Below are 16,828 nucleotides of genomic sequence, written 5' to 3' on the forward strand. Positions count from 1 at the left end.
CGGGTTGATTTCTGTGATCTTCGAAATTTTGATCTTTATTGCCCAGTTCGTTGACAAATTTTCCTCCCCCTACTTCTCACTGTTCTCTTCCTTGTCTCCTCCCACCCATTTTTCTTGATTCATGGGCCCACTTCCCTTCATCCACCCCCTGAGTAGAACTCCATGGTGCTAGTTTGTTTTCCCAGCCATTAACCAGAAACTATTAATTTCAACCCATGTGTACATTTCTTGTATAAAATATGGAATAACATATCCCCCACCCATGCATTGTAGGGCTGTAATATGAGTTTCAATGACTCTGTAAACCAAAGGAGCTAAAAATCGTCAATATATACTGAGTTAATAGAGATTTGTAGCAGTGGGAGTTAAATTACTTTGTTTTCCTCTGGGTAGAATATGAACATAACATGTTAATATTTTTTGGAAAATACAACTGACATCCTATTCACATGGACTGAAACTTTTCTTTTCAAAGGAATAGATGAGCAGGGAACCCAGAAAAGAACTGAAAGTGTTAGACTAATTTCTGAATTAATATATTTTCGTACCAGAATTTTTCCACTCCCATGTCTGACATACCAGATGTATAGGCAAGGATTCACTTTTTACCTCAGGATTGTACATAAATTTCAGTTTCTAGCTAAGTAAACATTCCTGAAGTAACAAGTGAATCAGTCTGCATGTTAGACTGCTCCTTTAAGCTCATTCTGATACGGTATTTGCGCTTATTTGAATAAAGTCAGTGCTTTAGTGTGTAAAGTAGCAATTCATCTGCTTACTTGATCCTTTAATCACGTGACAGTTTTTCTTGACTAGCAATGAAACACACATTTTAAATTGTTGAACATAGTATAGGAATAAAGATCTGTCTTATCTCTGTGGGCTGAAATGGGGTAGCTATAATTGTTGGATGCCAGGTAATTTTATTTTAGAAATTACTAAAAAATATTTAGAGAAACAAGAAAAAGGGTAGGCCAGCTCTTACTAATTATTTATCTTTCTGCCAACTCAGCCCACTGTTTAGTCAGAGTGTTTTATTTACATACCTTAGAGGAACACTGTGATCAAGACCAAGCAAAATAATCATAACTATTAACCATAGCTATTTTATTATTAAAGAAAGCATTAAACTAAACAACACAAATGATTCATTGACCACAAATAATAAACTGGTTACTTCTGTTTGTACTCTCTTCTGTATGTCTTTCTGTGGAGAGCTTTTAACAGCAATTACATCATCTCTGGCGGGGTGCTTTCCTCTTGATAAGTTGAGACGAAATTTGTGAATTCAGTTTTAGTATCTTATTAGATACTTAAAACTGTTTATGTATGTGACAGGGTTCCCGAGTGCAACCTGGACTGTGGGGCTGCTGAGTCCTCTGTCCCACCAATGTGGGCTGCCTCTTATACTGTGATGCTGTTGGCAAGCTCCAAACCTCTGGCAGGTACTGTACTTGCACAGACATTCACAGGCAGGGACACACCCAACTGAGTTACATGCATGCTTCTCCCAGCCACTCATGAACCAACAATAGAGAGGCTCCAGCCAATTCCCCCCAGCTCCCTAGCCTTGCATCTCAGAACTGTACTGTCTCGCCCTGGTCAGAAGCCTGACCAGTGTAAGTTCATTACTCAGTCTGCCCCTCCTTCTATGTGGAGAGGACACACATTAGTCTTCGTAAGCTGAGCTGAGTTTTCCCAGGCTCTTCAACCAAAACACACTGTTTTAGGTAAAATATAAAACAGATTTATTAACTACAGAAAGATAGATTTTAAGTGGTTATAAATAGTACGTATAGAGATCAAAGCTGGTTACCTAAGAAATAAAAGTAAATTCGCAATCTGAGTTCTATAGACTAGACAGAACTTGAATCAAGCAGTGTCTCACCCTGATAGATGGTACAAACAGGTCACAGATCTTCAGTACACAGGCTGAAACTCTCTTTCAGCCTGGGACCACTCTCCAGTTCAAAATCTTTATCTTCCAGATATGTTTCCAGGTGTTGAGTTGTGGGGGAAGTGAGGCAAAGTCATGATGTCACTTCCCCTCTTTATAGTTTCTTCCAGTTCGCTGGAAAGATCTTTTGCTATGACGTGGGTCAAGCAGTCTCCACTATATACGTGCACTCGCTGAGATGGTCGTTGGGAGAGTGGATTCCCTTCAGTGGGCCATCAGCACGTCTGGCAACTCTTGTCGTACCTGAAAGGCTGGTTGTATGTGTTCCAGTCTAACAACATTTTTCAGTAACATTCACGTAGCAAAACTTCATAACCTCACTTACAAGTATAGCACATACAATCCAACAGGATATTAATGTTCAACAGATCAAGACTTTTCAAATGATACCTCACAAGGCATTGTTTGTACAAAATGTATCATAACTGTATGACAGTGGTGCTGCTTTGAAGTACAGAGTGCCACAATGTATGGGAAAAATAATTTAGGGGCAAATTTAGGGTAATTATTATAGATCACCAAACCGTTTATTGTTGGGCAAAATAAGCAATCTTAACTAAATTCTATGAAATTGAAGAAAATACTTAAATTAGTTACTTAGAAGAAGCCATTTAAGGAGCTGTCTTAAAACAGGCCAATTACAAATATTAAGAATCTTAAATCCAGTTACATCGCACTATTTATCGGTTTACCAATATTTAGTCCCTTTTTCCTTTCCAGAAATACGTGGTCTAAGCACTTAGTGATTAACAGAAGAAACTGTTAGCCGTTCAGCATTTTGATATTCCAACAAAATCATTGCAAGAGTTTTAAATCTAATCCCGTGGCAGTTTCTTAGTTAAATTCCTCTCATCAATCCATGTTGAAGTCTTGGGGAGGTTTTCCATAGTTTGGTTTCTTCTTGAGTCTTCTCTGTTTTTTTCTTATCTGTCTGTGGCAGCTTGTTTATAGAGTGCTGTGTAACAGGGTCTGTTGAGCAGGGTAACACAGGGTGTGTGTGGGGTGTGTGCTCACTTCTGAGTTTTTATACCCTTTTCCTTCTTATTATCATGAAATTATAGGAAAACACATCACTTTCAGACTTGTTTAGATTCAAGTCAGTTGCTATCTTTACATTAGCTTCATGCCTTTGGGGTTGACCTAGGTGACCCTTTCAGCTCCTGAAATATGCAGTCTGTTTAATGAATATGCAACATTTCTTTAATTGCCTTTGTTCTTGTAACAGGAAACCATCAGATAACTAGCTTTGAAAGTTTTAATTCTCTTTTTAATCAGTCCATTCTAGATCTGTAATGTCTATTCTGAGATATTCTTTCAATTTTATTAGTTTGATAGGAAATGAAATTGTTTTCAAAAAGTCTAAACACTTCTATAAGAGATCTTTTTAGTTCCCAAAACAATATTTTAAAATTAAATAACTTTCAGAAAGTCTTCAGCTTAAGTTGTTGATTCCACGTGACAGTTTTTGGAACTGTGACTTTTTTTTGTCTTCCTCCATTGGGTGAGGGTTTGCTTGTGCACTGCTGCTAATTCATTCATTCATCATTAATATAAATATTCTATACTTAAATGTCATCTTACACTAATTTAGCAAGGTCATTAAATTTCATGTTGGTACGTAAAGCATTTTACAGCAATGACATCAGGAGCTATATTAGGAGTATTGCATTAGCTAACATATTTGCAAGTCTGCATTTCACAAAGGTGTTTGTCATTTCAGTATTAAGAAATAAACAAGAGTTTAAAATATCTCAACATCATATGTTTTTTGTTAAAGTTTTTAAGAACATAAACAGGTTTTCTTGCAAGAGGGTGGGGTTATTAGAGCCCACTTTACCAAGATTTATTGATCTGATAACACACACCCTGCATTTCTTTCACAAGCAGGTTTTTTCCTAAAATGTGAATGTTTACATTGTTTGTCAGCATGGAATTTGCTTGTTGTTGGAAGATAGAAGCAGAAACCTTTGGAATTTCTCTGATTAGCTTTAACATATGTATTGTTATACTTCCAACCATCCTTGAAATAACATTCTTGTAGCTATATGTATTAAAAGACACAGACAAGTTTGTAACAACTTAAAAAAATTGCAATAATTTTACTAATATCACTTTTGCATCAATATTGAAGTCTTATTGCCACATGTCCTGAACAGTGAAATGCAGAACTTCAGTTTCCAAGTTGTGCAACTTTTTTTTTTTTTTTGGAGTGTTACAGCCTATAAAATCTTGGGGGGAGGGGTTTAAAGAAAAAATAGCCATAAGGGTTTAGTTCTAAAGGATTCCATCTATTCTCTTTCTCCATGTGCCTTTGTTATTTCTAATACCCTTCTTAACTTTAGGCTCACAGAACGCTGCAGGCTTTGGCAAATGTGGAGACCAGATACTTTGCAAAGAAGAAAAGTCTTCTTGGCTTGAGTAAACTAGCTGCATTGGCATCTGACTTTTCAGAGGATTTACTGCAAGAAAAAATAGAAGGTAAGAAATAAGACCAGAGCAAAGAAAACAGCAAGATAATGGATTCTTTTAATCAGAATCTTGTTAAAGTGTTACACATGGTAAAGTTAAATCCTTAGTGCTGGCGCTTTGGAAGTTTTCACCATCAGTGTTGTCTAGTGTCACTGGAAAATTTGGACCCTAGTTCACGGGTGTATAGTTATTTTTTAAAAGGCTCTATCAGCTACTCTGGTAAATAGGTTAATAAAACTACTGCAATTTAAAAAAACCCAAAACCACCTCTGATCATTTCTTGGAGCCTTATGTTGACTGCCTTTGGAGGTGAGGTTACATGGTGCTACATGCCCTCATGTAGTTGCAGGAGAAAGCCTTAGCAACTTTAAAAGCCTGTCAGTTTTCCTTTATTAGTATATTTGCAATGTGAAAGTCTAAGCATGTGTGCTGTTAATTTGGATTGTCAGTTTTTATTTTAAATGTCACTTAAATTTTTTTGGTAGGGACATGGTTTCGTAATACTTTAATTCAAAACCCATTGAGGTTGAGAGCACCTGTCCCTTCTCCAAGTGGCTATACAGGTTCTGCACCTTGCCCCAGTTTTTAAAATGTAATCTACCTTTCTGGTGATAGTAACTATTGCTGCGTCTTTACTACCAGATTGTGGAAAGGCTCATGAAAGATTCTTCAGGAATAGCTGCTGTAATATTGCCAATCAGGGGGAGCATTGCAACATACTTCACAAAATCGCTAATACAATAGTATTTTGTTTATTTGTTTTAGTACCTATTTATGGCTGTTCTTGAATCATCCCTTTCCTGTTATCTGTGTTTTTAAACTTAATGACAGTTCACTGCATATCAACACTATTGTCATCTTAACTTGCATTTTTAATTAAAATGCTCAGACTGGGGATGTATAAAGCTCCTCTTTCAGTTTTTGTAGGGAGGTGAACAGTTATCTGTACAACCCCAAGTGAAATAATATTAAATTTACAAAGGATATTAATGGTAACTAAGCAGACTTTTTGAAACTGTGTGCTTCAGCTTTTAATATGTTTAATATCCTACATAAACTTTTTAAATAAAATAAATTGGCAGCATCAAATTTTGAACTTAAAAAGTTGTTTTGCACATTGGAGAAGCAGCCACTCTGGAAACATATAGACAGGCTGATGTGAAGAAATGCCTTTGAAACGTAATGATGAGAGCCCCAAATGAGAGAGAGAATGGTCTGTCTTGTGGTTTAAGAGTTAGGAACTCAGGAGATCTGGCTTGAGTTCCCGGTTTTGCCAGAGACTACCTATGTGACTGTGGGCTAGTCACCTAATCTCTCTATGTTAATACATCCTTTCTCCCACCTTTTCTCTTGGCTATTTAAACTGTACTCCCTTCAGAACAAGAACTGTCTCTGTACAGTGCCTGGCAAGTGAGGGTCCCAGTCTCAGTTGGGGAGTCTGTGTGCTTCTGTAATACAAATAATTAAAAAAACCCTAAATAAATTCACTCTTTAAGACAAATAACTTTGTAAACCTGAATAGTTTTGTGACTTGTCAGAATTTATTTGTATGTTCAATGCTCATAATATAAATAATAATGTGAAATATTCTTCTCCCTAACTAAATGCAAGAAATATCAGAACAGGAGCGTTTTCTGTTGCATCAGGAGACCTTACCTGAACAACTGCTGGCTGATAAACAGTTGAACCTCAGTGTCATGCCTGTATTGACTGCACCTCAGCTTATCGATGTATGTATCTCAAATTTTCTTAGCTAAAGTTTACCTATGTGCCTATATTTTCAACAGAATTGGTGAGAAGATCAGAATTGAATTGTCTTTTTGTTGTTTAAAGGATGGTTTCCATCCCACCCTCAGTTGTAAAATATGAATTGGTTATTTATACTTAAGCCTCCGTTATGGCTTATGATTAAACTCTAAGGTATTGCTTCCAGTTCCTGCTTTAGCTTCCTGGTTGAACATGTGCACTGTCATGATGCATGGAGCAAATCAGAACAGCATCAAGAGCTGAGCTATCGGATTGGGGCACTGTGTGGATAAATGATAACTTGGAGTCTGGTTTAAGAAGCAGAAGGGACCCAGAACTTTTCACCTTTGGAAGACAGGGATGCTGCAAAGTGGAAGAGGGGGGAGGGCTGCAACCAGGAAGGGGGGATTTTGATGACCAACTGCACTGAGAGCCAAGAGAAAGTCTTTGATCCCCTACAGCAAATCCAGCCAACAATCACTGGTAGAGCTGACTTTCTCTCCTTTGTCCCTCACTTCTTTTTGCAGTAGTAGCTACAATCACAAATTGCCTTACCAGTTCCTATGCCTTTTTGGTAGCATGATCTTTTCACCTGCTTCTCTCTTACTACCCACTGATGTGTGCAGAAAGTAGCAGAGGAATGTATGGTGGCAGCATGTTGCTACAGTCACCATCAAAAGAAACCAGAACCTATCAGTGGTGTCATTTCTTATATTCATTGCTCTCTGTACAGCCTCTACAAAAGAAGCAGCAAGTTGCACATTCTGTTATTACTGTCCTTCTGTCTTCTTGGACCTGCCCTAATAGTCAGCAGGTTCTGAGCCCTCTACCCACACCTTAAACTAGGCTAGTTAGGGGGAAGAGGTAGAAGAGGAGATATCACATAATCCCTTTTCAAGCAGTTGGGACACTGTCAGCTGTCCAGTTTTCCTCAAATAAGTTCCTGCTACCATCAGATCAGTGTCTTTAGTCACTGTTTACCAGGAAGTGAAAATCAGAGGCTGGGAACAAAATATATTAGTCTTAATCTTAAATTTCAATTTAAAATCCTGATTGAGGGTTTCCTGTATGGAAACTCTGTATTAAAGGGTGAGTTGCAAAATAAGTATCTGCAGTTTTAAATGTAAAAGGCTGATTTTGATAGCAAGCATGTCTGTTTTCAGGAGATGAACAATGGTGCATTCATTTTTATATTGCTGTGAGCTCATTTTATTTGTGGAGCTAAGCTCTGGCTACAATAGGCTAGGAATGTTGCAGCCTTTAAACAGCATTTAAATTTGAAACCTGTACTATAGCATCCTTATATCCAATATAGTCTTTCCACAGACCATTGTCATGTGGGTGGAATGCTCTCCTAAAACCTTGACTATATTCCTTACCATAAAAATACTTGCAGCCGAATCAATACATATTTCAATGAAAAGGTCACATAAGTGGAAAATACATGGTGGTCTTCCCTCAGAGTTCTTCACAATATCAGCTTACATCAGTTTGCAAGCTAAAAATAATTCTGTACTTAATCTTTTCATACCTTAGCTGTACATATGTGATGAGAACAGAAGAGCTAATGAGTATGACTTCAAGAAAGCACTGGACCTTCTGGAATATATTGATGAGGTAGGAAAACTGTTGGATGATCTCAGAATCAGAGGAAGTATATTTTAAGTTCTCTGAGCTGGTGTTATTACTGTAACTTGAGGATTACATACTGGCCCTTGGTGCCCCCCAATGGAAGTGACTTTTTCTAGTTTTTCAATCTTTGGAGATATGTCAAATGTGGTGTAGGTAAAAGTAACTGTGGTTTAGATCATAAGTGAAATAACACTTATCCTTGTAAACCGCAACAGGGTAGGCCATCTGTTATATTGAGAACCTTGCCAGTCTAGAATTTGACACCAAACAAGAAGGGGGGGTCCATCAGTTTTAGGAAAACAGTACTCGTCCACTATTATCAGTTTATCTGTGTGCCAATAAATAATCTAAAATGAATCTGCCATGCCTCCTCAAATTGACAAGACTTCTTTGGCCTACTTCTGTGCTTTTTATCATTATGATGGTACTCTTTAGGGCATAAGACTTGCTGTCTTAAGCTTGCATCTTGAGAGGTCACCATTTGTCCTTGCACACTCTTATTCCCTGTTTGCTGACAATTTATTCTGGCAACGCCAAAAATCACCTCTCCAGGACCATCACTCCTGAGCAGCATTCTTCAGCCAAAAATAAAAGCCATGTCATTTCAGAGCAGTGTTATTTCTAAATTATCTAGGAAAGGTTGCTATAGAAAAGGTTCCAGCTTGAATCCACTGTATGATAGTGATTTGTGCTACAAAGAGGCCATTGTGTTACCCAACAATAACTTTATTGATCATGTAGTTATTTAATTTAGATTATTTAGACCTTAAATTATGGTCTTTTCCTTGTTAAAGTTCCTTTTTGTAATACCTGTTAAGTAATTCTTATTTGTGCTTTATGTATGAAAAGTTTCACGTCGAAAATATTTGCCTGTATTTTGTGCTTGTATTACACATTATTGTATGTAATGGAGGAGGAGAAAAATTTTAATGTTTGGGACAGTGTATTGTATCGATAGACCCAGAATTAGTTTTCTTCCACTTTAATGAAAATGTTGCTTAACACACGTACCCTGATTTGACTGCTATATAAGAACTAAGTGTAAATAATAACATTACTTTGGGAGAGAATAGCAGTAAATGGGGTTACTGGACTTAGTTACTTCTCTTCTTTCATTTGTCATTGCCTTTTTCCAAGTTCCCACCATCCTTTGTGAAAATAGTCGTATCGTGTCATTTTAAGAAAATAAGATTTAAAAGTTTCTCATTTAAATTAGAGAAACTTAGATGTCTGAGTAAGAATATACACTACAAATGGGAAAGCATAAATTAAACTAAAATTTCTGAGTGGACAAGATCACCCTAATTTAGGATTTCATCTTTATCATCCATGGAAAAGCATGATTTACCAGAGAAACTGCAGAATTTTGAGGCTAGACATGGGTTGCCTAATTGCTCTTCTTAGCTATCCCAGTCACACTCTAACTGGCAAAAAGCTGATAGCACAAGGACTTTGCTCACACTCTTGCTTCCAGAAGAGTCGGGGGGTTAAATAGCTGAGATTGGGGAAGGGGGGGTTAAATAGCTAAGATGCCCAAGAAGGCTAATGGGAAGACAAATGGCCTTTTGTGATGACAGCATCATTATCTGAGCAGAAAGGTCTCATGCCAAGCCTCTTAATATTTGTGCTAGAGGTCTGTCTGCACTAGGGTAAAGGCATATTTTAAAGACATGTTAGTTAACACATTAAAAAACCCTAATGTAGATAGGGTAAACTGTATTTTAACATGTGATAGATATCTGGTCATGCTGAACACCTAGCTAGCATGTAAGACAACTTGCCCTGGGCACACTGGGGTTTTAAAACAGAGTAGCTAACATGGGTTTTAAAATATAGATAGAGATAGATATGGGGTTAGAGAAATTCATAGCCTCAGCTGCAGATGGAGAGGAACAGCCTTTAATGGTTGAAGTCCGAGCCATGTTGCCTTAAAATAGGAGTTGCACTCAGACAAGTGATTCTCCCCTCCTTTACAGACTTACTTTTCCCTAATAGCCAAAGCCTTTATGGCTGCCAGAGTGCCAATGGGTAACCCCTTTGTGAGAGACATTTTCTTAAACTTTTTGGCTTTGCAAGTCAAAGCTAAAGTCATTTCCAACTCTGTCTTCTCAGATGTCTTTAAACATCAAGGGGCATTTTTGCAAGGCATTACTTTAGAGCAGTGCTTTTCAAACTTTTTAGGCTACATACCCCTTTCTAAATAATGTAGTCTAACATGTACCCCCATCTGAGACAGGTAGAGGAGATGCATGGGGGGGCGGGGCAGCGTGCCCCTCCCCCTCAAATTTCTGCCTTCCATTTAGCAACAGCTTCTAGAGGTTCTCAAACCGTGGGATGTGGAGTAACATTTGGGGGTAGGGGTGGTGACGCCAGGCAGCTTGGGCCAGCCCCGCGCAGCAGGGCTCAGGGGAGGGATTGCTACCTCCATCCCCGACTCACCTCAGCAGGCCACCCAGCCTGGGTTGGGGGGAGGCATAACCAAAAATTATAACTTGCAGGGTGAGGGGGTTCAGCTCAAAAAGTTTGAAAACAGCAGGTAATGCTCCCTTTTCAGTAGCTCAAACATGGGGCTGATATTTTCAGAAGGTTTTTTTTTTTATTTTTATTTCTAATTTCTATCAGATGCTTTAAGGTCTTATTAGCTATTACTGCTTTCTCAGTTAGGTTTAAATAGGTGAAACCATTCTTAACTGTCTGACATAATGAGCACCGAGGTCCTTCATCTTTTTCATCTAGTAACTGTATCTCAACCAAAATGCAGTAATTTGTGGTTTCCTGAAACAGGTCTTTCCCACAAATGGGTAGAAGTTGAAAAACATGGCAGCCTTACTATAATGCTGTAATTGATTTTTCTATTTTTATTAAGACCTACCTCTGCTAGTCACTGTTGGTTTATCTCTTAGGCCCTAGAGGACCTGTTTGTATTTGCTTTTATTTTGCACCATTTTTGCTGACTTTCCCACAAGATTTGTTCTTTGTAATGTGTGCCAAGCATACAAAAAAAATAGAACAAGTAATTGTGCCCTAAATGTTGCATTGAATGTAGAGTAAGTTTCAATCTTTTCTCTCCTGTTGATTCTTTTCTGTTTTAGAACACAAGATTATTTACCCTTTGCAAGCCTCTCAGATTTGGTACTAACAATTGTCCTGCTAGTAGGGCAGTAGTGCAAAATTACTCAGGGTCAAACGATCATATATTGGCCAGTTAGATGGTTTGACAATGCAAGAGTATAACACAGCTGCGTAGAAACATACATACATATTACAATACTTACTTTCTCTTATACTTCGTTGCACTTATGCAGTACTTTCAAATCTTCAGATAAAACAGAACTAAGTCTTAAAACTCCTGTGAAATAGATCAATAAAGTGAGGCACAGGGAGGTTATTGCTAATCTACAGTAAGCAGAGCTGAATAGAATTCAGAGGCTATGTGAAGCTTGCAGCCCCTGCAGTTGTGAATCAAAAGAACCAAATGACTGAATGAAATGTGGACAAATAGCAAGTTTTAGTAAGTTTTTGTGTCAAAACCATGTGAAAATACTGCATTTTTCACTGTTTCCACCCCAAGTCATAACTGGGCTTCATTTCAGGTACCTGTCTCAAGTGTTGAAGTGGTAACAAAACTAGGCAGTTTTGCTTTGTTTGAGGGTTTTGAGAGATGATCTGTTGCTTTGACTACTAGACTGCACTGCCTCTCTGCAATGAAGTAGACCAACAGGTTCCTATGTACTAGTTACCAGTATCAATTATTCTTTTGTAAACAAGAGTAATGAAAGCATCCAAGTCAACTGTCAGATCTGGATGTGATGTGGTGGTTAGGAAAAACCCTTTATTTGTCTTTTAAAAAAACCCAGCAGTTAATATTAATTTTCCTTCTTTTTTTTTTTTTTAAATTGAAGGAGGAAGAAGTGGATGTAAATGATCTTAAGCTTAAAATTCTCTGTAAAGCTCTCCAAAGAGACAGGTAGGTCATAACTGAACATACATGAAGGGTACAATTTTCTCTATTCATAGCATTGATTCTTCTAATTGTAAATTTTTGTACTATTCTCCAGCTTCTAATATCAGATTGAATGTTCAAATGGTATGTATGTATGTTTAATATAGATTCTGAAAAGTCTGTCCAGGACAATGTGTCTTTTTAGAGGGAGAGGAGAGGTATCACTTACAAAGCTACTTCTGTAATAGTTTATCCATTAAATCCTCTAGCTATTCTACAAATACTTTAAACATTTAGGGAATTAAAATGAAACTATGTGGTTTCTTGAATTTTCTTTTGCCCTTTAATGGAGGGGAGAGATGACTGTCTATGAAACTGGATTTTCTTCTTTGAGGCTAACAGCATATTTCCAATTGTGGAATAAGCAGATCCCAAGCTTGGGATCTTCTAGAGCAGTGTTTCTCAACTGATCACGGTTTAGGAAGGCAGCAAGCTGGTCCTCGGTATAAAAAAGGTAGAGAAACACTGTTCTAGAGCACTGTCCATTAAGGCTACTGCTGGAGACTGTCATGTCACTTATGCTGGGCACAGAACTACTTTGACAAATTATTCTCCAGAGCCAGCAGTCCAGGATGTTCAGCACTGGACTTAGTTGACTTGGACAGCTCCAGGGACCTTGGTTCTGCTTATGTTGGACACAAACACTTTGGTAAGCTGTTCCTCACTTTGTAGTCAACAAAACAGGACCATTGGTACTGGAAGAGACCAGGGACCTAGATATTGTTTTAGCTAGCTATAGAGCCACTTTGACTGGCAGATCTCCAAAGTCAATGCTGGACACACCTTACTAGACTTAATCACCAGTGTTTGAGGCAACCCTCCTGCTCTTCATAGATCTTAGATCAGTGGTTCTCAACCAGGGGTACTCAGAGGTCTTCTCGTGGGTACATCAACTCATCTACACATTTGCCTAGTTTTACAACAAGCTACATAAAAAGCACTAGTGAAGTCAGTACAAATTGAATTTTCATATAATGACTTGTTTAGACTGCTCTATATACTATACACTGAAATGTAAGTACAAGATTTATATTCTGATTTATTTTATAATTATATGGTAAAACTGGGAAAGTAAGCAATTTTTCAGTAACAGCATGCTGTGACACTTTTGTATTTTGCTGTCTGGTTTTTGTAAGCGAGGTGAAACTTGGGGTAGACAAGACAAATCAGCCTCCTGAAAGGGGCACCGTAGTCTGGAAAAGTTGAGAGCCACTGCTCTAGATAATGCCCATGACATGTAGGGGACCCTTTCCTCCAAAAATAAAAAAGGATAGAGAATAAGACGGAGAATATCTTATTGCCCTTATGTAAATCCATGGTACACCCATATCTTGAATACTGCATACAGATGTGGTCTCCTCTTCTTAAAAAAGATATACTGGCATTAGAAAAGGTTCCGAAAAGGGCAACTAAAATGATTAGGGGTTTGGAACGGGTCCCATATTAGGAGAGATTAAAGAGGCTAGGACTTTTCAGCTTGGAAAAGAGGGGATTAAAGGGGGATATGATAGAGGTATATAAAATCATGAGTGGTATGGAGAAAGTGAATAAGGAAAAGTTATTTACTTGTTCCCATAATATAAGAACTAGGGGCCACCAAATGAAATTAATGGGCAGCAGATTTAAAACAAATAAAAGGAAGTTCTTCTTCATTCAGCTCACAGTCAACCTGTGGAACTCCTTGCCTTGCCTGAAGGTTAGGACTATAACAGGGTTTAAAAGAGAACTGGATAAATTCATGAAGGCTAAGTCCATTAATGGCTATTAGCCAGGATGGGGAAGGAATGGTGTCCCTAGCCTCTGTTTGTCAGAGGGTGGAGATGGATGGCAGGAGAGAGATCACTTGATCATTACCTGTTAGGTTCACTGCATCTTTGGGTCACCTGGCATTGGCCACTGTCGATAAACAGGATACAGGGCTGGCTGGACCTTTGGTCTGACCCAGTATGGCCATTCTTATGTTCTAGTTTTCAAATGCTAGTCCAGTCAGATTTTTTAACTATAGTCATACCCCACCCTCCACTCCAAGGGGACAGAAGGGGAAAAAAATAACCAATGAGGGAAGAGTATATTCCATGCCCACTGCAACTTTGGCAGTCAAAAGGAGCTGAAGAGCAGTTGGAGCCACTCCCGCTTAAAGGGGAGGTTAGAAAGGATAGGGATTTCCAGAAAACTCCAAGCTTACATGGCCAAGGAGCATTTATCCTACAAGTGGGAATATGCAGGCAACATAGTTAGTTACTGATTAGTAACCTTCCCCACGCCTTATTAAATTGGGGGTAGATCCTGTTTTAAAAGCCTTCACAATTACAGCCCAACAAGTTTTTAGGCCTTGTCCATTCTGGGCCAAGAACAGAGTTTAGAAATGGTATTTAAACTCTGCTAGAACAAATTTTAAACATGACTCTGGCTAGCCAAACCTAATCAATGTGGATGGGGCCAATCTGTATTCAAACCAGTTTGGGTGGAATAGTGTTTAGATAGTTTACATATGATTTCCAGATTTGGTTCCCAGTTCACTGAGGTTCTGTAGCCAAGGAGGCTAATCCCTGTTCCAAAAGAGGTAGTGGCCATTCTCTAGCATCTGGAAAATGCTACATTAGGCATTCCACAACACCTGCTTTTAGGGGTGGAGCTTGTTACATTCCCTAACTTGATTACTATACATGGTGACTGGATTCTTTGGTACAACACCAAGACTCGCTAAGCATGCTTAGCAACATCCTAATATAGTGCTGGATTTCAGTTTCTCTCATTCTCTTCACCACTCCAATGCCTGTAGAAGGAGTGGAGGTAGGGGAAAAGGAGGGTAACAGGAAACTGTCTTTTTCTCCTCAATAAAACTATGGGTGAAATCCTGACTCTGTTGAAGTCAATGAGAGTTTTGCCACTGACCTCACTGGAACAACGGTTTCTCCCAAGATGCTACCTTTTGTTGTTGTTAGTGTACCTATTTGGAGACCAAACCATCCATTTCCCAGTGACCACACAACGTAATTATGTCCGTTTTAGGACTGAAATAATGGGTATATCTACACTGCAATTAAAAAAAACCCCACAGCTGGTCCATGCCAGCTGTCTCAGGCTCACAGGCCAAAGTGCTGTTTAATTGCAGTGTAGATGTTCAGGCTCTAGGACCCTGTGAGGTGGCAGAGTCCCAGAGCTTAGGCTGCAGCCTGAGCCTAGCATCTACATCACAATTAAACAGCCCCTTATCTGGAGCCAGCTGGCACTGGCGAGCTGTGGATATCTAATTGCAGTGTAGTCATACCCAGCGTAATTCCAGGCTGCATGGCATTTGACATTGGGGACAAGAAACCTCAGCAACTGAAAAATCCAGTGCCAACAGCAAGGGAAGTTATTTTAAATCCGTTTTTTTCCCCTTTCTGCCAGGCATTTTAGAATGGTTTGAATTAGGGCTTCAACAGCAGCCTGACCTTTCCCTTGAATGACTCAGCATATCTGATCACATATTAAGGCTTGCAAACCTCAGAAATTAAGGATATTTTGTGCTGAGTTAGGGCCTTGCAATTTTAAACCTTTCACTCGACATTTTGTTCTTCCTTTGCTTCTCCTGTTTAAAAAAGTATGTTGGCAAGTTGCCTTTGCTTCTGTGTTCTGAAGAATGTCTTTTTACAGAAAACTTGTCAAAATGGTGATTGTGGAATAATTAAAATAATTGTTTAAACTAGCTTACTTAAACCCATGTGTGTAATTGATTCTGAGTTCTCTAACTGAAGCAAATAACTTTTTTCTGCTGTTACGGTTTAGTCAGTGGGGAAGCATTCCTATTATCTGCCTTATTAGATTGTCTTGTAATGCCACAATTTTAATAAAATTTTTCTCTAAAATATTAAAAGGATAATCAGTTCAGGATGCAAAGAACACTAGCTTTCAACTGTAGAAATGCACACAGAATACAGGTATACTTCAAGAAAATTTATTTCTATTTTAGTATCAGGTTTTTAATTATCCTGTTCTCATATTTGATCAAGTTTTTAATCAACTTTACAACTTATAATTTATACTTTCTGAGTTGCAGTTGGTCCAGTTCAGAAGGTAAAGATGATCCAATTGAAGCATCTAAAGACAGTATATTTGTGAAAATATTACAAAAGCTATTGAAAGAAGGTAAGTTTTGTTATATGTAAAGAATACTTTTTCAGATTACTGTATGTCAACCTTGTTTTAAAACATACTTAACAAAATAAACAGCTTTTATCTATTAAAAAGAACAAGTAAGGTGTAAAAGAAGCAAAAAAGCATTGCATCAGTAATTCATCAGATAAAAATGTGACCATGTGGCACCCTATTCTATCTTTTTGTAGGGAGGCGACAAAACATGTAAATTCTCTCTCTCGAAGCCTCCAGATTACATCTGTTTTGCAGGAAGATAGTGTTTATTTTTTTAGTAACTCATTATTATACAATGAAACTCAGCCTCCAGTGTGAAGATTCCCTATGAGACAGGAGGAATTTTAAGACACCAGGACCGTATTTCAGAATGGCTTAATTGCTTTAACTCAAACTTTTAAAAAACTAACAAAAAGCCTTGAGTTCAGACCATTTAAGCAACATCACAACTCAACACAAATTGTTGGGGGGAAATTTTATAAGCAATTAAGAGATTAGAATAGTAACTCAACCTTAACTATAATGTTCACAATTTTAAAAAGCTATATTGTCAAATAAGAGAAGCTTGAAGGTTATAAATCTGAAGAAATGCACTTCCATAAGATTTAAAAATGCAACATAAAACTATCTGATTCTTGACCCTTTTTAAGGGCTGCAGTATCCAGTCATTTGGACTAAGTCCATTTTCATTTATCAAAAGTATGATTTGTTAAACAGGGACTTTGTGGAGTTTACATAACTGTTCAAATATAGAATGTGAAAATGGTCAAATTGAGGAGGGGAATATAATAATCTTTAAACAATGAACTCAGTTTTACAGAACACTTTATAGAGTTGTTTCACTGCATGACACAGTAGATGGAATAGAATTAGAACAGTCTTTACAA

At 38.0% G+C, this 16,828-nt stretch overlaps 1 protein-coding gene across 2 annotated transcripts in view; it reads left to right on the forward strand.

Annotated features, from left to right (window-relative positions):
- NUP133 (nucleoporin 133) overlaps nt 1-16,828 on the forward strand; it is a 62,343-nt gene that overhangs the window by 45,154 nt on the left and 361 nt on the right. The window contains exons 21-26 of one of the 2 annotated variants that reach the window (XR_013345683.1): nt 4,300-4,435; nt 6,038-6,156; nt 7,709-7,789; nt 11,707-11,771; nt 15,668-15,730; nt 15,850-15,938. Coding sequence is in view for 1 of the 2 variants with exons in the window: in XM_077813395.1 (XP_077669521.1) it covers nt 4,300-4,435; nt 6,038-6,156; nt 7,709-7,789; nt 11,707-11,771; nt 15,850-15,938 (490 nt within the window). In the remaining variant the exon portion in view is untranslated. The remainder of the gene's footprint in view (nt 1-4,299; nt 4,436-6,037; nt 6,157-7,708; nt 7,790-11,706; nt 11,772-15,667; nt 15,731-15,849; nt 15,939-16,828) is intronic. The other variant, XM_077813395.1, reaches the window with a different exon arrangement.

This window comes from Eretmochelys imbricata, chromosome 3 (assembly GCF_965152235.1).
Source record: "Eretmochelys imbricata isolate rEreImb1 chromosome 3, rEreImb1.hap1, whole genome shotgun sequence".
In the NCBI taxonomy this organism is placed as follows: domain Eukaryota; kingdom Metazoa; phylum Chordata; order Testudines; family Cheloniidae; genus Eretmochelys; species Eretmochelys imbricata.